This window comes from Kogia breviceps, chromosome 2, assembly GCF_026419965.1.
Source record: "Kogia breviceps isolate mKogBre1 chromosome 2, mKogBre1 haplotype 1, whole genome shotgun sequence".
In the NCBI taxonomy this organism is placed as follows: Eukaryota; Metazoa; Chordata; class Mammalia; order Artiodactyla; family Physeteridae; genus Kogia; species Kogia breviceps.
This window is the reverse complement of record NC_081311.1, coordinates 47767478-47791806: the sequence shown is the minus strand read 5'-3', so window position 1 is coordinate 47791806 and position 24329 is coordinate 47767478. Positions and strand designations below refer to the sequence as shown.

General features: G+C 42.4%; 2 protein-coding genes across 2 annotated transcripts in view; one reads left to right on the top strand and one right to left on the bottom strand.

The window, feature by feature from the left end:
- Positions 1-24329, top strand: part of WDFY4 (WDFY family member 4) — a 275410-nt gene that overhangs the window by 211163 nt on the left and 39918 nt on the right. The gene's annotated exons all lie outside the window — the stretch shown is intronic.
- LRRC18 (leucine rich repeat containing 18) lies at positions 1446-2213 on the bottom strand. The gene has a single exon (XM_059051529.2). It carries the CDS (start codon positions 2211-2213, stop codon positions 1446-1448), a length of 768 nt encoding a protein of 255 aa, XP_058907512.1.

Here is a 24329-nt window from a genome sequence, read left to right as displayed (position 1 = left end):
GGTTTATAACATGAAAAAGAAAAACATTAGTCATGCTGAACTAATGGATATTTAATCTCTCAGTGCTCTTCCACTGACCACTACAAAACTTGCCGCCAACACAGGAAAGCTTTGATTTAAAACAAACAAACAAACAACAACAACAACGAAAAACTTTGCTAGGGATATCTGCAATCCCTTTCTTTTAGGCAGTATAAAGGTGTGAGTGAATGGTACAGCGAAGGTTCTCAGCTATTGTGAGTTCTACCAATAGATCTAGAGCAACCAAAGACACGGTTCAAAGTAGTATTTCAGCTTTAAGATGCACCGACCTCTAGTTTTTAGAGAGAACTGACTTCTACTGAGTGCTCACTCTGTGAGCTATCTGCTTGAGATGCATGACAATGCTTGGAGTTGGGCTGGTATTACTCCCACTTTACAGATGAAAGGACCAAAGCTAAGTAAAATGTCCAGGGAGATGGCAAGTAAGAAGCAGAGCTGCTCTGGGCTCAGATCTGTCCAACTGCAGAGTCTTTGGCTTTTTCTCTGTGCCAGGCTGGCCCTGCACACCACTAGGCTCTGATCTCCTAACTTCCTCAAACAATGGCATTATAAAGAAAAAAGTCTTCTTTCAACTTGTCTTCCCTACAGGTTGCAAAGGGCAAGACAAGCTTTCCCCCATTGGACACAGCCCCTGCACCTAGCACAGTACCTAGTAAGGTGTTTATCTATTGACTACACCAACCCCTATCTGCATCCATTCTTATTCCACAAAGGTCTGGAAAAGCATTGGATATAATTAGATAGGAGTGAACCTCATTCATTCACAGCCAGTCAGGGGCTTGCAGGTTTAGTCTAGAAAGCTCCTAGAGCAAATTATGCAAGTGCAGAAAAGAGAAAGGGATAGGACTGCTTAGAGCCCAAGATGTTAATGCCAATACTTAATGATAATATCTGCCCATCTCTGTGGCTCAGTTTTGTCCCCTTCCCAAGACTATATGTCCCTCTGCCCGCCTACCAACCCATGCTTAGAGATGCCTGACTTTTGAATCCTGGCCCAAAGCATTCCAGTAGAACAAGCTCCACATTGGGGAGCTGGCAGTTGGTCCAGAAATGTGTGATAATGAGACTAAGAGTGTTCTGGCTGTATCAGCTGCCCAGGCCACGGGCTGTAGGCAGGAGAGTTCTGGGGCAGAAGTGAGACAGATGTCCCTTTCCTGACTCATTGTGCTTGTATGTGCGGGCGTGTGCATGCAGAGAAGACAGAAGTGTACGGGATGGCAAAGAACTAAAAGCCCTTCAGTCAACAAAATCATAAGCCAAGGAGGTAGGGAAAGGTATTTTATGGGCTTGACTGGAGGAGCTATTGCAGTAACGGAAGAATCCCTCAGTTTTGTGAGGATGTAGCCCATTGTCATCTTGCCTCCCTCCCTTTTCCCTTCCTGCCTTAGGGTCAGGGTCCCAGGTCACCTCCAATCTTCCTGGGATTCCTTGGCCATGGAGTTGGGTGAGACCAAACTGGAAAAGATGGCCCTTCTCGGTGCTGCCATGGCCATGCTTTTGATTTTGTTCAGCTTGTCCTGGGCCTGTTGGCATTTTTTCAGGCAAGACCCACATAGATCCTTCTCCTCCACCAGATATAGGCTGTCGAGCCTCTTGATGGAATCTATGAACGTATCCGACTCCTCTGCCTTGGGAAAGGGGTTTCGCTTTATGTTGAGCTTTTTCAGCTTGGGGAGCTTGGAGATGCTGTTGGGGATGGTGCTCAGCAGGTTGTCATGGAGCCCCACCTCATGGAGCTCCTTCAGAGTGCCTAGCATGGTGGGCACGCGGTCCAGATGGTTCAGACCGAAATTCACAGTGCGGATATTCTTGAGCTGATTGAGCTCCACAGGCAGCCCATTGGTGGTCAGCCTGTTGTTGCTGACATTGAGGTAGAGCAGGGAGGTCATCTGGCCGATGGACTTAGGGAGCTTGTCAATGTAGTTGCTGTGCAAATCCAGCCACCGCAGGTTCTGGAACTTGGAGATTGAGTCAGGAATCTTCCTGATCATATTCCGGCTAAGGTTGAGCTCGTCTATATCACTGAGTCGCAGAATACACTTGGGAAAGGTGGTAATTCCCATCTTGCTCAAGTCAAGGCGTTTCTTCCCATCAAATGTGATCTTGATACAATTCTTCGCTACACTGAGGGTGATCTTTTTACCCTTGGGGACTTTCCTTCCCTTGGCCATGTTCTTTTAGTAAGGGGGTATGTTTGAAGTATGTTGTTCTGATTGACTGGTGATCACTTAGAGAAAAATGTCACATGAAACTGCTAGAAGATAGACTCTGATAAGAAGAGAAAACATATCCAGTTAGGAGATGACATAAGGGTACTGGACTCCCCCCAAATCTTGATGCTTCACTTTCTAATGGTTTGAAAGGAGAGAAAGAGGGGAGTGGAGAGAAATTAGGTCATCAGCAGAAATAGCCTAGCCAAAGATCTTCAGCAGTTGAGTGCCCTCTTCAGACCACAATGCTCCCAGATGTAAAATGGGAGGTTCAGGGTTGGCCTGAAGGATGCTCAACACTGCTCTGGCTGTGCCATTCCCTGACTTAGGAATCTCTCCATTGTCCTGGACTTTCACATATTCCCGCTCCTGGGTGTGTGTGTAGGGGGTTAGGGGGGTAATATCTTGGATATCTGCCATTTCCCAGACCCTCACTTAAGTCTGGTCTTTTCTTAGAGTTATCCCACAAGTTCCTAGGGTGGGACTGCTGAGTTCTCAGAAGCAACATAGCCTGGATATAAGGGAATAAAGGTGGGAGTTAAGAATGACTTGTGTATTACATCCCTCCTCACCTTCTGGACCCAGAGGAACTAGTCAGGCCTTGGCTACTATAACTGCAGTGCAAATAAAAGCAGCACAGAGAAGTCTTTGCTTAGCCCCCAGGTAGGAAAATGTGCCTACACCATGCCCATGAGCACGGAAAAGGGGGCCAGGGTGGAGCCTGGCAGAATTGAAGAGAATGCTGCCTTTTCCCACCTACTACCCACCTTGTCTTCCTCCCTTCACTTCTTCACACTGAAATTCAACTGTAGACACCTCTGCACCGATAGGTATGATAACAGATTGCTGCCATCGGAGAAGTAGAATGTACAGAGTGACAGGTAGAATCTGGCCTCACAATGCTTGATTAGAAGTCCACTTCTACCATAAATAATTTGCTTAAACTTTCAGTGCCTCGATTTCCTTATCCGTGGAAACAGCTCCCATTTAGGACTCTAAGGGAGTGTAAATTATCTAAACTATAAAGCGCTTACAGCAGTGTCTGGCACATAGTAAAAGCTTGATAATGTTAACCATTAAATATTACGATCAGGAACTTGGCACACATTGATTTTAATCTTCAACAATCCAGCAAGATCCATAGGCTTATCCCCAAAATAAAGAGAAGAAGACCGAGGCTCAGGAGTGAGAAAGGTCTACAGTCAAGAGGAGGATGCAACTGTCCTGCCTGTTCTAGAGGCTCTTTTCTTTTCTACAGCTTGGTGTCTCTTGCTTGCTGATACGCTATTTTAGACCAAGCTCCCACTCTGGACAGAAACATGCTGTCAGGAGATAAATGCTCGCACTGCCTCCATCTCCCAGTAGGGATTGGTGGGAGAGGTGCTCTGCACTTTCTCTATTTCATCATCCAGGCCCTTTATCAGGAACCATGTTTGTGTAACACATGGAGCGCCAGCAGTCAGGCTGTGTGAGCCTAGTATCACATGTTTTCCTTGTACAGTAATCCTCAGTGCCAAAGGCAAGTAGGTAAAAATGCCTCCCACATGCTTATTATAAATCCTGTTCTTGCCACTCCTGGCTGAAGGTTTGAGGATTCCACACTATGCAAGTCCTACTGGATCAGAGCCTCCTGCGATGGATGGAGCCCTCCACAATAGCCAGATGAGAGTATTCTCAACTCTCAGCCGCATTGAAGTTCTTTGGAGGAGGCCTTGTAATCTGAACCTATTCTTTAGAAACAGTGAACCGACCACATTCAGGCATGATTGGCTGGTTACCAAAGACAGTACTGTGTTCACCAGTATTGAAATATCTGTATCACACAGCTGTGTGGAACCAGATGGGGCAAAGCAGTTTAAAAATGGAAGCTGGGGTTCCAGTCACAGTTAAGATGGAGTAAGTGCGCTCTGCCCGTCTCACCCACTGAATGCAGCAAAAGGCCCAAGGACTCTGAAGATAAATGGTATAAGGCAGATTGGAGAAGTAACTCAAAGTAAGACCAACTCTGCACCAATGATGACAGATTTCCAACAGAAACCTCCCTCATTGGCCAAGGACAGGGAGACGGGGCCTTTTAGGGTCAGGGTGAGGGAGATCCCGTTTTTTTCTATTCATCTTTTCCATTCTCTTCTGCCTCAGCCCCAGGCAATCCTGTATCACTGGAGTCAGGCATGCAGGCACCTAAATCTCTAAAGGGGGAGAACCATTGTCTTTGACCAAACTGTTGTCTCAAGTGTGTGAAAGTTTGCTTTTTTTCTCTCTATCCCACTGCTACTTGGCCCTGGAGAGAGAAACAGTGGCGGGAGTACACAACAGATTTAGAAAACAAGTTCCCTGGATTTCTAGCCAGAATACCAAGGAGGGGAGGGCAACTCCTGGGAACCACAAAGTGTTGAGGAGATTACAAAGAGGAGAGAGTTTAATAAAGTTGTATATGAACTTCAGAATACACCCTGAGCTGCCCACGAATAGACCAAACCCTGAACAGGGTCTTGAGTACCTACTCCCAAACCCTGAACCCAAAGGCTTTGTGAATTGAGCACTGTGCAGGTTTCAGACTGGTGCCTCGGTAGCAACATGAAGGGCTGATTTGAATAGTACTATAAATTCTTTGCAAACTGAATGGACATTATAAACGTAGTCTACAGAACCTACAGAGGGTTTGCTAGAACTTGTAGCCTGTGACTACCTGCTCAAAATATACATGTATATATCAATATAGATATAAAGATATATCCTAGAAGAAGAAGAGGATAAAGGCTTGTGGTGCAGAAAAATATTTGAAGGAAAAATGGGTAAAAACTTCCAAAAGTTGGTGAGAGACATAAAAACTACAGATTCAAGAAGCTCAGTGAACTGCAAACAGAGTAAATAAACTCAAAGAAATCCACATTCAGACATTATCAAACTGCTCATAATTAAAGCAAAAATTAAAGAAAAAAACAACACATTGCCTATAGCGGAACAGCATACAAATTATTACAGGTTTCTCACTAGAAACTGTGAAAGCCAGAGGTACTGGAAAACTATTTTTTAAATAATGCTGAAAAAAACTGTCAACCAGACAGTAAATAAAAACATCCTTTATGAATGAAGGCAAAATAGACATTCTTAGATAAATGAAAAATTAAAAGATTTGCCACTAGTTGAGCTGCTATAAAAGAAATGATAAAAGAAGTCTTTAGATGAAAGGGAAACAATACTAGGGGGAAGCTTGGACCTTGAGAATAAGGGAAGAACAATGGAAATCTAAATATGTGGTAGATATAATAGGCTGTTTTTCTCCTGTTATAATCTTTAAAATGCGAATGATGGTTGAAAGCAAAAATTATAACTGTCAATGTATGTATGTATATACATACATACATACAATGTATATATACATACAATGTATATATGACAACTACAACATAATGGGGGAAGTGAATGACACCTATAATGTAGGTAAGATTTTTACACGGCTTTGGAAGTGGTAAAATATTAATTCTAAGTAGGCTGTAGAAAGATAAGTGTGTATATTTTAGTCTCCAGAGCAATCGGAATGGATAGCTTTCAGAATGTATTATAAAAGAAAAAGACCCAATTATATGCCATCTATAAGAAAAACACTTTAAATAAACAAAAGTAAGTTAAACTAAAAGAATGGAAAAAGATGTACTTAACAAGAGAGTTTTAATACAGATGAAGCAAAAAATGATAACATTGAAAGAAGAAATGGGCAAATATATAATTAGAGTTGGGGCTATCGATACTTCTCTCTCAGTAATCAATAGGACTAGAGAGAAAATCAGCAAGGAATGGGGTTTCTCAACCTTGGCTCTGTTGACATTTTGGGCTAGATAATTCTTTGTTGTTGGCAGGGATGGGGTGGTGATAGGGAGGAAAGACCTGTCCTGTGCATTGCAGGATGTTTAGCAGTGGAAAGTAAGAATATTCTACCCACTAAGTGCCAGTAGCTCTCCACTAGTTGAACAACCAGTAATGTTTTTATTTTTTTTTTTATTTTTATTTTTTTTTTTTTTCTTTTTTTTTTTTTTTTTTTTTTTTTTTAACATCTTTATTGGAGTATAATTGTTTTACAATAGTGTGTTAGTTTTCCCTCTACAACAAACTAAATCAGTTATACATACACACATGCTCCCGCATCTCCTCCCTCTTGCATCACCCTCTCTCCCACCCTCCCTATCCCACCCCCCCAGGCGGTCACAAAGCACAGAGGTGATCTCCCTGTGCTATGCAGCAACTTCCCACCAGCTATCTAATTTACATTTGATAGTGTATATATGTCCCTGCCACTCCCCCACTTCGTCACAGCCCACCCCTCCCCCTCCCCATATCCTCAAGTCCATGCTCGAGTAAGTCTGTGTTTTATTCCCGTCCTACCACTAACCTCTTCATGACATTTTTTTCCCTTAGAGTCCATATATATGTGTTAGCATACGGTATTTGTTTTTCTCCTTCTGACTTACTTCACTCTGTATGACAGACTCCAGGTCCATCCACCTCATTATAAATAACTCAGTTTCATTTCTTTTTATGGCTGAGTAATATTCCATTGTATATATGTGCCACATCTTCTTTATCCATTCATCTGTTGATGGACACTTAGGTTGCTTCCATGTCCTGGCTATTGTAAATAGAGCTGCAATGAACATTTTGGTACATGAGTCTTTCTGAATTATAGTTTTCTCAGGGTATATTCCCAGTAGTGGGATTGCTGGGTCGTATGGTAGTTCTATTTGTAGTTTTTTAAGGAACCTCCATACTGTTCTCCATAGCGGCTGTATCAATTTACATTCCCACCAGCAGTGCAAGAGGGTTCCCTTTTCTCCACACCCTCTCCAGCATTTATTGTTTCTAGAGTTTTTGATGATGGCCAATCTGACCGGTGTGAGATGATATCTCATTGTAGTTTTGATTTGCATTTCTCTAATGATTAATGAGGTTGAGCATTCTTTCATGTGTTTGTTAGCAATCTGTATATCTTCTTTGGAGAAATGTCTATTTAGTTCTTCTGCCCATTTTTGGATTGGGTTGTTTGTTTTTTTGTTATTGAGCTGCATGAGTTGCTTATAAATTTTGGAAATTAATCCTTTGTCAGTTGCTTCATTTGCAAATATTTTCTCCCATTCTGAGGGTTGTCTTTTGGTCTTGTTTATGGTATCCTTTGCTGTGCAAAAGCTTTTAAGTTTCATTAGGTCCCATTTGTTTATTTGTGTTTTTATTTCCATTTCTCTAGGAGATGGGTCAAAAAGGATCTTGCTGTGATTTATGTCGTATAGTGTTCTGCCTATGTTTTCCTCTAAGAGTTTGATAGTGTCTGGCCTTACATTTAGGTCTTTAACCCATTTTGAGTTTATTTTTGTGTGTGGTGTTAGGGATTGTTCTAATTTCATACTTTTACATGTAGCTGTCCAGTTTTCCCAGCACCACTTATTGAAGAGGCTGTCTTTTCTCCACTGTATATCCTTCCCTCCTTTGTCAAAGATAAGGTGACCATATGTGTGTGGGTTTATCTCTGGGCTCTCTATCCTGTTCCATTGATCTATATTTCTGTTTTTGTGCCAGTACCATATTGTCTTGATTACTGTAGCCTTGTAGTAGAGTCTGAAGTCAGGGAGCCTAATTCCTCCAGCTCCATTTCTCGTTCTCAAGATTGCTTTGGCTATTCGGGGTCTTTTGTGTTTCCATACAAATTGTGAAATTTTTTGTTCTAGTTCTGTAAAAAATGCCAGTGGTAATTTGATAGGGATTGCATTGAATCGGTAGATTGCTTTGGGTAGTATAGTCATTTTCACAATGTTGATTCTTCCAATCCAAGAACATGGTATATTTCTCCACCTATTTGTATCATCTTTAATTTCTTTCATCAGTGTCTTATAGTTTTCTGCATACAAGTCTTTTGTCTCCTTAGGTAGGTTTATTCCTAGATATTTTATTCTTTTTGTTGCAATGGTAAATGGGAGCGTTTTCTTAATTTCACTCTCAGATTTTTCATCATTAGTGTATAAGAATGCCAGAGATTTCTGTGCATTAATTTTGTATCCTGCAACTTTACCAAATTCATTGATTAGCTCTAGTAGTTTTCTGGTAGCATCCTTAGGATTTTCTATGTAGAGTATCATGTCATCTGCAAACAGTGACAGCTTTACTTCTTCTTTTCCTATTTGGATTCCTTTTATTTCTTTTTCTTCTCTGATTGCTGTGGCTAGAACTTCCAAAACTATGTTGAATAAGAGTGGTGAGAGTGGGCAACCTTGTCTTGTTCCTGATCTTAGTGGAAATGGTTTCAGTTTTTCACCATTGAGAACGATGCTAGCTGTGGGTTTACCAGTAATGTTTTTAAACATTGCCAGCTGTCCACTGAGGGGCAAAATTGCCCCCAGATGAGAACCATTGATAAAGAACTGGACATTACCACCAACCAGTGGGATCTAATTGACATTTATAAAACACTACCCAGCAACAGAATACACATTCTTTTCAAGTGCACACGGAACATTCACAAATATAGACTACATTCGTGGTCATGAAACAAATCTTAACAAATATAAATGAATTGAAATCATATAAAGAATGTTCTCTAAAAATAATGGAATTAAGTTAGAAGTCAATATCAGAATAACTAGAAAATCTCCAAATAGTTAACAATTAAACAGCATATTCATAAATACTCCATGAGTCAAAGAAATCTCAAGGGAAATTAGGAAATATTTTGAACTGAATATAAAAATAGAACATATTAAAACTTATGGTATGCAACTAAAGCAGTGATTAGACGAAAATGTATAGCATTAAACATTCATACTAGGAATATTTTAAAAAATAAGAAAGGTCTCAAATCAATAACAGACTTTTACATTAGATAAAGTAGTAAAGAAGAGTAAAATAAACCTAAAGGATGTGCAAAAAGGAAATAGTAAAGATGAGCAGAAATCAATAAAATTGAAAGGATAAAGACAATAGAGAAAATCAGTGAAATTAAAAGCTTGTTCACTGAAAGGTTTAATAAAATTGATAAATATCTAGCCAGACTGACAATGAAATAAAAAAAAAAATAAAGAGGGATTTCCTTGATAGCGCAGTGGTTAAGAATCCGCTTGCCAATGCAGGGGACACGGGTTCGAGCCCTGGTCTGGGAAGATCCCACATTCTGCGGAGCAACTAAGCCCGTGAATCACAACTACTGAGCCCACTGCCACACCTTCTGAAGCCCATGCACCTAGAGCCCGTGTTCTGCAACAAGAGAAGCCACCGCAATGAGAAGCCCAGGCACCACAACAAAGAGTAGCCCCTGCTTGCCGCAACTAGAGAAAGCCCACATGCAGCAACGAAGACCCAACACAGCCAAAAATAAGTTAATTAATTTTTTAAAATAGTGCTGCTATGTGTACGATTTAAAAAAAAAGAGAGGAGACACAAATTATGAATATGAATAATTAAAGAGAGGATAAAACTAAAAACCCATAGACATTAAAAGGATAATAAGGGAATAGTACAAACAACTTTAGAAAAAAACTTAGATGAAATCGACTGTAAACTATAAAATCTCACCCATGAAGAAATAGACAATGCTTAAAGACCTATAGTTATTAAAGAGACTGAATTCACAGTTGAAAAGCTTCCAGAAAAACCCTCCAGGCTCAGATGGTTTTACTGGCAAATTCTACCAAACATTTAAAGATAACAACACCAATTTTACACCAACTTTTCCAGAAAATAGAAGAGGGAGCAATTCCTAACTTATTTTCTGAGGCCGGCATTACCCTGATACTAAAATCACACAGACAATACAGAGAAAGAAAACGACAGACCAATATCCCTCATGAACATGAACATAAAAATTCTCAACAAAATATTAGCAAATTGAATCCACCAATATATAAAAAGAATAATACATGATATCCAAGTAGAAATGCAAGGTTGATTCAATATTCAGAAAGCAATGTAATATAGCACGTTAACAGACTAAAAAGAAAAACATACATGATCATATTTATGCTGAAAAAACATGTAACAAAACTTAACATTTATTCATGACAAAAACTCTCAGCAAACAAATCCAGTTTATCTTCCTTAACCTGATAGAGGACCCCCACAAAAAAAGAAAAACCCTATAGTTAATATATATCGGTGACAGACTGAATGCTTTCTCCCCTAAGTTTGAGAACAAGGCAAGAAGGTAAACTCTCACTATTCCTATTAACATTATATTGGAAATTCTAGCTAGTGTAATAATGCAAATAAATAAATAAATAAAAGCCATAGAGATAGGAAGGAATGAAATAAAACTGTCCTTCTTACAGATGACCTGCTTGTCCAGGTAGAGAATCCCACAGAGTTTAAAAGACATTCTTGGAACTAACTAGTGAGTTTAGCAAGGTTGTATACTCAGCATCCTGCCCAGGTCTGCCACTGGGTAGGAGAGTTAAGTATTGGCAAAAGAAGTGTGAAACTGATGATCTTTCAATACAACTAAATCTGATTAGATGAACTGTTATTATCAATTCATAGCATCCTCAAATATCAGTGTGGGATCAATCCACACAAGGAAAGCTGGCAATTATAGAGAGAAGAAATGTAAATAGATAATCAGATAGATGGATAGGTAGATAGATGAACAGACGGGTGGATGAACAGACAGATAGATGGGTAGTCAAGTAATAGATTTCATTTCACATGAACAGCTTGGAAACCCAAATATGAGAAGTTTCTAAATGTACTTTTTGTCTTGTACAATTGGTCTTTATACTTTAGGAAAACTGGACAAGTTGGTTTGACTTTAATTTCTAATTTTTCTATCTAGTCATTGTGAATCAAACAGCATGGTGGGACACCCCATGGATATCTAAATTTAAAATGTAATGGCAACTTATATTTTAATGCCATCAGAATATTTGCAAGCATTTTCAGCTGTAAGATCATTACCTTCACTATGATACTAGAATTTATCTAATGCTTCACACTCATGTATATTTTTAAGACTGACTTTGTTTATATATATCTGATATCTTTAAACATCTTGCTAACACAATCTCACAATAATTACTTCACCCTTTTCACTGATGCACTGAGACCAGGATAGATATATTGTACAATTGAAACCCCCAAAGTCACCGTCAATATTTGGGACTAACTTCATAGCAAGCTTTGTGCCATGTGGATGAGAAATGTCTTTTGCTCGTGGGACATCTCTTAAGTGGAAGTAATGCAAACTTCCCTCAGTGAAGTCACTCATTCAAAAGTCATTATTCTTTCTCCCGACTCTCATAAGACCCATTCACTAGATATGTAAGGGGAGAGCCTCGCCTCTGCTGTGACTTCCCAGGAGCCTTCAGATCACTCCTGTGCCCTCCACCCCTTCCCAGAACGAGCTGTTCGTTCATGTGAAAAGCCCTGTGGCAGGTGGAGACGTGAGTGGTCACTGCGGGGCTCTCTGTTGAGTGGGTGTGTCTAGAAGCTCTGCCAGACCTCTAAAACAGGCACGAATGTTCAACTCAGGCCTCGTCTGCACTGGAGGAAAGAATTACTGTTTGTCCAGCACCCACTCTGGGCCAGGAACTGTGTGCTCTACTACTTGCTTTACAATTTTGTCTGCTTTTTGGGATATAGACTCACTGGAGGTATAACCATTAAGTGGTTTTATTTTTTCCACCTCTGCCCCCAGCTACATTATATCGAGCCCTGCTTTCCTTGAGCAGAAGGACAGATTGCTAGGAAGGGGACAGACTAGAGGCAGAAAGATTTCTGTGCAGCTCACAGCAATACCGCCACCAGACACTTGGCAGAGATGATGGAGAGAATGACAGCAGGAGAGAAATGTGGACAGCAGGGGTGGCATCTTACAGGGACCCCACAGTTATGGGGGTTTTCTGACATCAGTTTTGGAAATGCTTCACAATGTCAAGAGCCACTTACTGCTCTTCATTCAGGTGATATGTTACCAAAATAACTATTGCAAGCATGCTGCTGGACCATTTCTGTATCTCTAATCTCCATAGTAATTATGCAAAGTGTCAGTCCTATTTTTAATATAGGAGAATTGAAGCTCAAAGAAGTCAAGTGCCTTCCCCAAGTTCACAAGACAACACAGCTCAGCCAAACCTAGGCTACCTAGCTATTACACACCTACAAGCCTAGGTGTGTAATACCAAAGTTTATGATCATCCCACTACACTATCCTGCCTCTCTTTTCCTTCTGTTGCCTTTTCTTTAGGCTTGTTGCCTGTTACCCCACTGCCCAGGGACCAATGTGTGGGGTGCTTGTTTTCATAGATGTGTATATGTGTATATATCTGAATATAGCTGAATAATACGGATTTTAAACATATTTTACTAGCGTTAGTGGAGTCATTTAAGTGTAAGAGCTTGGAGATTGACAAGGAGAGAAGGAGGGAGAGAGAGAGGAACAGTTTAAAGGGTACCTGTAATGCCACCAGCCAGTTCATTTAATGGGCCTGTGCCACAAGTGGGCGGTGACAGAGACAGGAATCTGTTGTTCCTCGGCCCCTCCAGTCCCCATGAGCCTCCACGGTGTGAGCTTCCTGTAAAGATGCAGGTTTTCGTCCAGCATGGCCCCAGAACCCTGGCCCACAGCGTTCCCACATGCCCACCAGAGAAGCTGGCCCTCTGCTGCCTTGGGCCGGTGTGGGGAGGCGGGGGGAGGGCTGCCGGCTGTGCAGGACCCTGAGAGGCTGTGTGCAGCCACCAGAAGTGTGATTTTCACAGTGTGGGCTCACTTGGAAACCTAACACTTGTAAGATGCCCTTCCGAGGTTCCCAAACAGCAGGCCATCTCCGAGTGTGGGTCCTACTATGCGCTCCACTCTCTACAGCCCCCAACACACACATTCTCTCTGCCAGCCCTTAGAGGCCCTTCATGCCTCCTTCACACAGCAGGAGCCCTCCAGTTTGCCATTTCATTCAGTCCTCACAGCTCTCCTCTGAGGTAGGAATATTCCTCCCACCCAAAGATAAGGACCTGGGGGTGGGGTGGGTGTAAAGTGGTTTATCCAAGGTCACACCGCTTGCCTTACTCCAGGGCTTCTGGGTGGGATGTTCTTTCCATGACATCAGAGCGGCAGCACACAGAGTGTCTGTGTGGAAATTATCAGGTTCACTTCATTTGGCAATTATCTGGTTAATTTGATCAACGCAGTGCTAAGGATCTTATATTATGCATGTATACCTTCCTCTACCCCTAATATTGTGTACTTCTGCATCCTCAGCACCAGTGTGGGTCTGCATATGTGCTGCCTGGGAAGCCATTATCTGTCAAACTGCCCTCTTCCCCCTGGCCGGTAATAAGAATTCAACTTTTATTTGGAGCAAAAGTTCCCAGGGGGTCACATGGCCCAATAACAAAAGATTATGATTTCTTATTGGTTTAATAGCATCTTTTTTGTAATTCTGAATGTACTCTGTTTTAATTGGATTTGTTAAAGGAACCAAAGGGAATAGGTGCCTTACAATTAAAATAAAATGTTAAGATTATTAGTTTAACAGACTAGAAATGCCTTGTTCATCAACCAACACATTCAAAGCACACAAAGCAACCTTGACACCCGGGAAACAAAGCACCAAAGTCAGTGCTGGCACCTTTAAACCCCAAGAGGTGAGCATTAATTCAATTTCAATCACCGTGGTTTAAGCACTGCTATTGCCAGACGGTCGCGACTTCCATTGCAGATAAGGAAGCTGGGCTCAGAGAAGTGGCTTGGCAGGGCGAAAAGTGCAGGGGCTTTAGACCCACGTGGGTCGCCACCCAGCTCCCCATTCACTGTCAGGTGGCCCTGGACAGTCTGTGGAGGCTCACTGAGCTTCAGCCCTGGCTTCCGTAAATGGGATAACAAAAGTGGCTGCTTCTGAAGGGTGGCGTGAGGGTGAGTGAGGGCCTCGGAGGACTTTGCTGTGACGGTGGGGGATGGAGAGCAGGGAGAAGCCTCAGCTGGACAGGGCAGCACACCCGATGACAGTGGAGCCAGCACTCCAGGATTCCAACTGGGTAGAACCCTGATTCAGACCCCACAGCCCAGCGTACTTACTTACTGGGCCATTCCCGCCTCCCAGGTGCAGACCTCAAATTACTTTATTTGGAGGACAAAGAGATATAGCTCCTTTGAGGCACAGAGCCACCCACGCACCCAGGATTGCAGAGTGGGGGGCAGTTCTCAAGTGCCCAGTGATATGTGCATTCTTTCTGCACCACGACCCATGTGGCCCCAGTGAGAACTTGCTGAGGGGTGGACATGGTGCACACCCAGGTGTACCCAGCTGTGTGCACTGGCCAGCTCCATGGTGTGGTACCCCCAGTTGCTGTACAACAGTCCCTAGCTCTGAGGAAAGCTTTGCTGTAAACCCGCCCACCTTGTGAAGTTGTGAGATACCTTGAAGGGGAGCCCTGAGGATCAACTGTAAGGGAACGGCCAAACCTTCCCTGGCCCTTTGGAATTCATTTCTTCATCAATAGTTCACATTGGATAACTACTATCAACGAGGCGCTGATTTATGCAGCAAACTAAATGAAGGCTCTGCTCACATCCTAAAAGGGAGATGAACCAAAGCAGACAAACATAACACCAGGTGGCAAAGAGTGCCAAGAATAGAAAGAGCGGGGCAAAAGAAATGAGAGTGGTGTTGGGATTTGTGGTCTTTTGAAGAGGTGACCAGGAAGGGCATCTTTGAACAGAAGACATCTGAGCAGAGATGGAAGAAAGTGAGGATGCGGGGAGGCAGGGAGGGGATTTCAGACAGAGGATGCTCCAAATGGAAAGGCTCTGTGACAGAGGGATGGGGAGGGACAGCATGAGGGTGGGAGAAGGAAGGAGGGAGGGAGAGAAGGAGGAAAAGAAGGAAGGAAGGGAGGCCAAAGACATGATTAAAAAAAAAAAAAAAACCCAGGGCAGACATGATCTGGCTTATTTTTCAAATGATACTTCAGCTGTTGTGAGAAAAATCTCCAGGGCGTGTCAAACCAAGGAGAGAAGGCCAGTCCCTACACTTCCCTGAGAGTGACCACAGACAGGGCCGTGCCCTCTCCTCTCTAATTTCTACCTGAGCCAGGAGGAAACCCAGCCCTGGGACAGCCCCATGCTCTCCTGAGTCTCCGGCAAGCTTGGCCATGCTAGAGAGTCAGGGGAGGGGGGGCGGGGTACGCAGCCACTCTTGTTTCCCTCTAGAGATGTTCTCTCAGAACCAGCAAGCCCACCACTGCACTGAAACCTCTTGGTCAAGCACAGGTGACTGTGATATAAAAACCACAGAGCCTTTTACATATGGGTGACAGCAGTATGGTGCAATGTGTGTGTTTGTTTATTTAAACCTCAGCTAACCTTTCCCCCCATCCAGAGGTGAAGGGCATTGGAAGGACCATGGTCTCATTTTTAAAGGGATACTTTAGGTTAAAGAAAAAGGGTGCAAAAGGATGGTTTGGGGCTCTTTGTATGTAAGGCACCTGTCTTTCAAAAATGCTGTGACTTCTAATCCTTTTTCTGTAGAGATATTTTCTGAATTCACATTTCCCTTTCCTCCGTGAGTCTTTATCAGGCTTATTTGAAGTTATTACCAAAACATTCAGGACTATCATTAAGAAGAGAGAACGCTTTTCGGGCGACTTTGGACAAATAGATACAACTTGCTAGGAATGATGTGAACAAAGGCAACATAGCGGCCCAACACTTTGTTTAGGACAGGGAAGCTCTTCAGCATTTTACAAATAGGGATATTACCCATGTATTAGCCATTCTGTCTGTTCCCTTCCTGTTATGTGTAAAGTAACTCAATAGAAGACAGGCACCCAGACAGCAGGGAATGTGGAGGCTTTGAGGCCAATAGAACTGGGCTCCATCCCCACATTCACTGCCAACCTGGTTTTAATCATGAGCTCAGTTTACTGATCTGCAAAATGGGTTAGAAAATTGCAAGTTGTTGTGAAGAGTAAATGAAGTGATGACTGTATGTTAAGTGACTAGTGTGCACTGGGTACTCAGTGAATGGTAATGTGGTTCCTGGCACCTTTATGACGGTAAATAATGCTGATAGAGTCACCAAATAGCACCATATTGATTGCCTCCCTCAAATTAGTAGCCCCCAAGACACTCCCCACTGATCATTAATCCCAGATGTAGGATTTGTGGAACAATCTTTGCTGATTCCCAAGCACAAAAGTCTTTGCAGCCTTTTAAACACAAATTATTAGTAATAATAGTGATAATAATGAAAGAAAAGAAATGTAACAGCAACTTGTAGCTATGATAATACCTTTATCCACTTTTAACCTCTAGAGCTTGCTAGAGCCCAGGGAACTCACTTGCTCATTCAATCATTCATTCATTTGTTCAACAATTTGTACTCAAGTCATTCTACAGGTCAGGTCAGATGAGAAGATATGCAGTGAGCATGACAGACACGTTTCTCGTGAAACTCCTATTTTAGGAGAAAGCAAATCAAGCAAGAAAAACAAAACAAACAAAAAGAGCCAAGATTATGTCAGGTGGTTTAAATGCTCTGCAAAAAATAAAACCTGATGATGTGAAAGGGAACACCCAGGGTCAGGAGAGAATGTTGATGGCGGCGGTGGGAGGGGACTAATTTAGACTGAGATAGATGGGGAAGTCCTCTCCCAGGTGACGTTTGTGCTGAGACTTGAACACTAAGAGGCCATGTGGGAAGATTTGGGGAAGAACACCCCCAGAAAGGGGCATACCAAGTGCAAAGTCCTAACAGTGGGGAGAAAAAGGAGATGCGGAGGTGGCTGGAGCAGGGACAGCAAGGAGAGGGTAGAAGATGAAGACAGAAGACTTTATGGAAGGTACAATACGTTACGTGCATTATCTCATTTAATTCATCCACCCCACTTAACAGGTAACGCACCAAGCCCCAGAACACATCCCTTGCCGAAGTCACATGCTAGTCAAGCAGAGCCAGCCCTTGTCTGTGGGCTTAATTGCCATTTGGCTTATCCATGAAAGTTTGACTTGACAACGTCCTGTAATAAATTTGGCTCTATGGGCCAACAAGGAAGCTCCTGACTCATGTTTTCCAGACACTACCCTAAACTGAGCTAGATCCTGTGGGAATGTTCATAGCAGCCCAGGTTGAGCCCCATCCTTAAGGCTCATCCCTCACTGAGAAGAAGGCACGTGTGTTATCACACCCGGCTCTGGGGGTTGAGATGAGTTCTATTATGTGAGACAGGTAGAGAGCTTGAAAATTGAAAATCGGCGATGAATCCAACTGGCCATGAGCTGAAAGCTGGTGATGGTTGGTGCAGCTGGGTAGCCCATCATGCCCACTTGGAGGGGCGTGGTTCAGCTGCACGCCTCATGCTCTAAGAGTACCAGGGACCAGGAAATACCACCTAGCTTTGATGAAGACCCACCCAGATGATGGACAGAGGGAAAGAGCATGAAGTCCTCCCCTTTCATCAGCATTGCCAAGCAAAGAGTGGTGGGCAACAGTGGGAGACCCTTGGAGCCCCAAGAGGAAGCTGGCGCCACCAAGCACCAGGCCTTAAAGGTCTGTCTCTAGACAACAGTAGGGCTCAGGCACACTGAAGAGCGGACAGGGGCAGCCTCAGCTCCTCCCTTCCCCCTCCAGGCTGAGGCTCAAGCCCAGAGTCACCCCAGCTTGAAGACCAGTCAGAGCTGTGTCCCTCCCTAGTTGTATGACTTAGCACATGTTTCCTGACCTTTCTGACTCCCCATTGCTTCACAGGAGAGCTGGTCATCAGCACTTGGTTCACATATCAGCCATACGGTTTGTAAGTGTATTGAGAACCTACTATGTGCCAGACGGTTTGCAAATCAATTTAACACATTTAAATTAGGTTCCTGCCTTCAGACTGCGTGTATGGATTATACTGACCACCCACTCTGGGCCAGGCATTTTAAAGATACTGTAAATAATTCTTACACCTGCCTGATCTGTTCATTGATTTTCATCTCCACTGGACAGATAAGGTGCCTGAGGCTCAGAGAGGCCAAGTAGCTTGTCCAAAGTCACAAAGACTCAAAGTAGGGGCACCTACCTTTGCCTGTTGTGGAAATAGAGATGTGAGGCGTGTATTCTAGTGTGTTCCATGAAGAATCCCTCCTTACAAGGCCTAGCCCAGCCTAGGACTCAGCCATTTGTTCGTGGGTTCCAGTGTTCAGGATCACTCATAGGAATGTTTGCCTCTAGACTTCTCAAAAGACAGACTGTGCTCCAAACCCCAGCACAGTCAGCAGAAATTAAGTGAGGTCTGCTGAGGTTACCTTCACAGGCTGCAGCCTCCTAACTGAAAGAGCACTGCAGTTTCCTTAAAGGGATAACTGGGTGGGTGAGGAAGCAGTTCAAACAATAGTCTCCACCTGCTTGTGGAGCAGGCAACAACGTTCAAGGAGACTGAGTCTTTGGAAAGATCATAAAGCGTGACCCCAAAGCCCCACAGAGTCCCACGCCAACCTCCCAAGCTTGTCCACGGCCCAGGCACTGGAGAACGCCCAGCTGGGTCCCCAGCTAGCCGCCCTTCCTGCTTGGGGCTCGGGGCCATCTTCCTCCTCTCCTACGTAATGAATTAGCTGGTGTCTGGGGTTTGTAAATAAAGCACACCAGGAGAACAGGCATTTCCAAAGTTGCTTACTGAAAAAGAGGAGAGAAAAAGAGTTTGAAGAGGTTGTAGTTTGGCAGAGTTAAAGTAAAATAAATGCAACCAGAGGAAAACTTACCCTGTTCTGCCCAGTTCTTCCTCCTCAACTGTGAAACTTTGTCACCAGGCAACAAGAGACCTGGGACCTGGCGTTAATTAGCATAATCTTGACACCAGCCTGCAAGGTGAGAGAACACAGTGCCGAAAGGCTCTCCAGGACAGGGTCTGGTCTGGGGTCCCTGGGGCTTGCAGTGGGCTTCTTCCTGGCTTCCCCAGGCAGTGCCCTGGGGCTTACAGTACCAGGACGGCTGCTTTCCATGGCGACCTCCAGAAGTAGACGTTGCTAACAGAGGGGAAAGAACCATGTTTGCCTCTTTGAAGGGACAAATATCTTAACTTCTGTAGCATTGAGTCCCATGAAATATCATTCGACTTCCTTGTAATTTGCCCCAGTATTTCTTTCTGCTCTTTGGTTTATGAGAGGGCTGTCTTTTATCTATTTATTTGAATTTAATTATTTCTTGCAGTTTTCTTTACACCCTTTTCCCATGATTAGATCAGAATGACTATAATGCTCATAAAAATCAGACATTCAATAATGATTTTTCTTATTTAATATTATGCCATTCAATGCTAGTATGTAGTTTCTAAACTCGACATTTTGAATGAATGTGCAATACTGAATCTGGTGGACTTTGCTTTTCCTATTGTTTCCAATTTGGCACTATCATGAATAAGGCTGCAAGGAAAATATCTGGGCATTTATCGTCTTTTTGTTCAGTTTCTTTTCCTTTAAATTAAATTCCCAGAAATTGAGAAATTTGGCAAAAAGGATAAATGTTAAAATTATTTTGCAAATAATAAAATAACATTGTAGAACAATTAGAAAATGCATATATAGAAACAAAAATATAAAAACACTCTAAATTGTATTACCCAGGTTGAATTTTAAAAATAAATTAAATAATTAGCAAATAAATAATTTGAAATGCAAAATTAACCCAAGCAATGAAAATTTTGGCAAGTACAAAAAAGCAAAATGAAAAAGTTTAAATTAAAAAATAAATATATAATAAATCATTAAATTAGAAATATAGTTAACTATAAAATTTTTAAAATACATGAACACCACCACCATCCTATTTAATCCAAAATGAAAGAAAATAGATCATTTAATTTAGACAATAAATGGATTTAACATAATGAGCAAATGAAAATAACTAGAAAATTAAAAGTTACCTGAACTCCTACAACTTAGTGCACTTCTAATTAGAATATTCTACAAGCACATAATTTAAATTAGAAAATAAGTAATCTGAAAATCACAAAACACAAATAAGCAAAATTAAATCAGTACTTTAAGGGAGAAAATACACAAGAAAAATACATTAAAAAATTTTTTTTTAATTTTAAAAAATTTTATTGAAGTATAGTTGATTTAAAATGTGTTAATTTCTTCTGTACAGCAAAGTGATTCAGTTATACATATATATATTCTTTTTCATATTTTTTTCCATTATGGTTTGTCATAGACTATTAAATATAGTTTCCTGTGCTATACAGTATGACTTTGTTGTTTATCCATACTATATATAATAGTTTGCCTCGCTAACTCCACACTCCCAGTCCTTCTCTTCCCTGCCCCCCTCCACTTTGGCAACCACAACTCTGCTGTCTATATCTGTGAGTCTGTTTCTGTTTTGTAGATATGTTGATTTGGACCGTATTTTAGATTCCCCATATAAGTGATATCATATGGTATTTGTCTTTCTCTTTCTGACTCCCTTCGCTTAGTATGATAATATGTAGTTCCATCCATGTTGCTGCAAATGGCATTATTTCATCCTTTTTGATGGCTGAGTAATATTCCATTGTATGTATATACTACATCTTCTTTATCCATTCATCTGTCAGTAGACATTTAGTTTCCCTGTCTTGGCTATTGTAAATAGTGCTGCTATGAGCATAGGGATACATGTATCTTTTTGAATTATGATTTTGTCTGGGTATATGCCCAGGAGTGGGATTGCTGGATCATATGGCAACTCTATTTTTAGTTTTTTGAGGAACCTCCATACTGTTTTCCATAGTGGCTGGACCAATTTACATTCCCACCAACAGTGTAAGAGGATTCCCTTTTCTCCACACCCTCTCCAGCATTTGTTATTTGTAGACTTTTTAATGATGGCCATTCTGACTGGTGTGAGGTGGGTCCTCACTGTAGTTTTGATTTGCATTTCTCTAATAATTAGCAATGTTGAGCATCTCTTCATGTGCCTATTGGCCATCCGTATTTCTTTTTTGGAGAAATGTCTATTTAGGTCTTCTGCCCATTTTTCCATTGGGTTGTTTGTTTTTTTGTTGTTGAGTTGTATGAGCTGCTTGTCTATTTTGGAAATTAAGCCCTTGATTGTATCGTTTGCAAATACTTTCTCCCATTCCGTAGGTTGTCTTTTCGTTTTGTTCATGGTTTCCTTTGCTGTGCAAAAGCTTGTAAGTTTGATTAGGTCCCACTTGTTTAGATAAATACATTTTAAAATACAGATACGTAAAACCTTATAAAAATTAAAGCCATTCAGTTTCAGCATCTAGAGGTAACTTTATGTTATATAAACTTCCAGACTTTTCATGCATTGACAGCATCAGGTTTATGGCATGGTTGTGCAATAATAATTAGGTAATTTTGCTTATGTTTATTTCTGACTCCAAATATACACAAGTTACCAATTTGTTAGGTAACCGCCATCTAATCCAGCCAGAACAAAGATTTTTGTTGTCATTTTATTAATTTGCTTTTGTGCACTTGTCTTCAGAGTCAGGGCCCGGGGTCAAGGTGTGGTCCAGCAAGCGCTCTGCACAGTTCAGTGTGCTGGGGTTTCATGGGTGCCTGCACCAGGCTTTAGCAAACCCTCATGAACTTCCCTAGTTCTTACGCCACCTCCATTTCCACATCTGAAGATGGAGATCATGGCTATCTCACTGAGTCTTTGTGAAAATTAGACAATTGACAAAAAGTCTTTGCAGTTTCTAATGCATTAGACAATTATTATTATTGTTTTTATGCAAAATGTCTACATGTTAAAGAAATAAAGACAGGAAGTTATAATAGAAATATTATAGAAGGTCAATATCCTGTTAATTCAGGAGGAAATCTCTGAACTGCAAGAATGCCTGTCTATTAATGGATTTCTATTGACCTACAGTCTAGATCTGAAAACTAGGCTAAACCCAAATTTGCTTCTGAGGAGGGAAAAAGGAGAGGGAGTGTGTTTCTATTACCTGTCTCTTGGCTCCTTGTGGAAAACTCTGCCCACTCCACAGACTGCTTCCCCAGAATGCTCCTCCAGAGCAACACCCAGGCAAGAGGCAGGGTAAGATGCTGGCCAGTACTTTCCCTGTCTTGAGGCACAGCACAAACCATTAGTAGACACATTTCTAGTTTGCCAAGATGAGTGAATTTTCTTCTCCTTGTGGTCACCTCTTAGTTACTCACTAACCCATTTCACCATGGCCTCATAACTGTTTTGCAAATAAAAAAGACACAGGAGAATTTGGAGAGCCATCAGGCTTTTAAAATATGTCCACTTTAGTTCAGGAGGCCCAGTTTCCCTGTGGGCCCTCCCTGAATGTTTGTGAGGTTACTGTCTTAGTGCCTAAGGACTAGCCATAGCCTGCTAGTCCCAGAGGTGAGGAGGAGGAGGATGGGCAGATCTCCCATCCCTTCCTGGGCTGAGAGGGTGCAGCCTCCAGCCAGATGAGTCCCTTGGCAGAGAGCCTTTTGGCCTGGGCTAGCCCACCCTCTGAAGGCCCCTGTTAGGCTTCTCTGCCAGGCTCCCTAGGGAAGATGTGAGTTCCTGGGCTATGCCCCGGCTCACTGTGGGAGACAGGCTCAGGGTAGAGTGGAGGTGTCAGTCAGGTGGAGCTGGACCAAAGGGGCAGAGTCAAAGGCAAGACATGAGGCAAGCCATGGGCACTGAAGTAGGAGTAGGAAATGCCCCAAGGCCACGTGACGGCAGCATTCACACTTCAAACCACTTCTAGGTGTTCAAGGACATAGATGTGATTTAAAGCGAAGCAGCGCAGATAAAAATCACCTCTCAAAATAGGGAAGAATTTGAACCCAGCCTAGCGGTTGACCACACACAAAGTTCAGCTTGAAGATAGTGCCCCATCTTTGGAAGTCATCCAGAGGAGTTTAGATACCAGTCTTGGGATGGGAGTGAGGTTGGTAAGATGTCCTCTGTGGGCCCACTGTGCTAGGCCATCTTCAGGTTAGACAGAGTGACCTACCTAGTCCTCAGTGACTTTGAACTCTTCCATTCTTCTCCACACCATCCCTGGTTGCCCAAGGACCTGGACTCTTGCCCCATAGACTCCATGGCAAACCCTGAGTTGACAGAGCAGGAGATCTGATTCACAGGTGGCACAGTTATTCTAAGATCTTACAGAGTGGTACTGGTAGAACAAAGCAGGTCTTGACCAGAAGCAAGTCTTCACTTTTACACCACACTCTTCTTCCTCCCAGAGTAAAAAAAAAATCAACGCTGCTCTAGGATAGTGTCAACATCAACTAGAATTATGCCCATTGAGGGAGCCCTGTGTCCACACTAGCCTGTTCCAGACCCGTGGTTACACTTGCTCACCAGCACTCCTGGGTCAGCCATGTTTGAAGGATGAGGTAACAGTAGTTCAGAGCAGTCAAGTGGTGGGGGCAGGATTTGAACCCACGTTCTAGTGACTCCAAACCAGTGCTCTTTCCCACGCTGCCTCCCTTGGACCTTGGAAGGGCTTTAGAAAGCCAAGAGCCATCTCTGGCACCTTGTTTAATATAAAATTAACACTGTAATAATGGAATAGTGCAGTGTATCAACTCTTAAATACTTTAATCACCAGATATTTACAAAATTCACATAAACCATTCCAAGAGTTCTGTAATTGCCTTCAGATGAACATGAATTTTTTAAAAAATTTTTTTCAAAGAGAACTCACCTGTGGTGAGGTGTCTGGATGGTGGTAATGGCGTCTTTTTCTGATGGTAGTGAAATGATAGATCTTCCTTGGAGCTCATAGCTGATGAAATGAGCAGTGGGACGGTAAGTTGCCTTTATCTTACGCACACCATTCCACCGGGTGGCAGTGTCACAAAAGACCACAGATAAAATTCTAGAACTCTTTATGAAAAAGAAAAACAGAGGCTCTCCCGTTTCCTGGATCTTAACAGACACATTTTGCTCCCCTATTCCCCTTCCACTGTCAGATTTCTAAAATAAAGTAGCAAGATTCACAGGCTTTGCCATACCAACTCCACATCCTTGTAGCTCAGCCCCACATCCTCAGGAAGGCTCAGAACACATTCTTTTCCGAGGTGGTCAACTTTGCTGTCTCCAGCCTGGGCTCTGTCCTCATTTACAACCTTCAAAGCATCTGCCTTCTGGAACTGGGGTAATGGCA

Coding starts and splice junctions, on each gene's coding strand:
- LRRC18 (XM_059051529.2), bottom strand. CDS start 2,213: ATGGCCAAGGGAAGGAAAGTCCCCAAGGGTAAAAAGATCACCCTCAGT.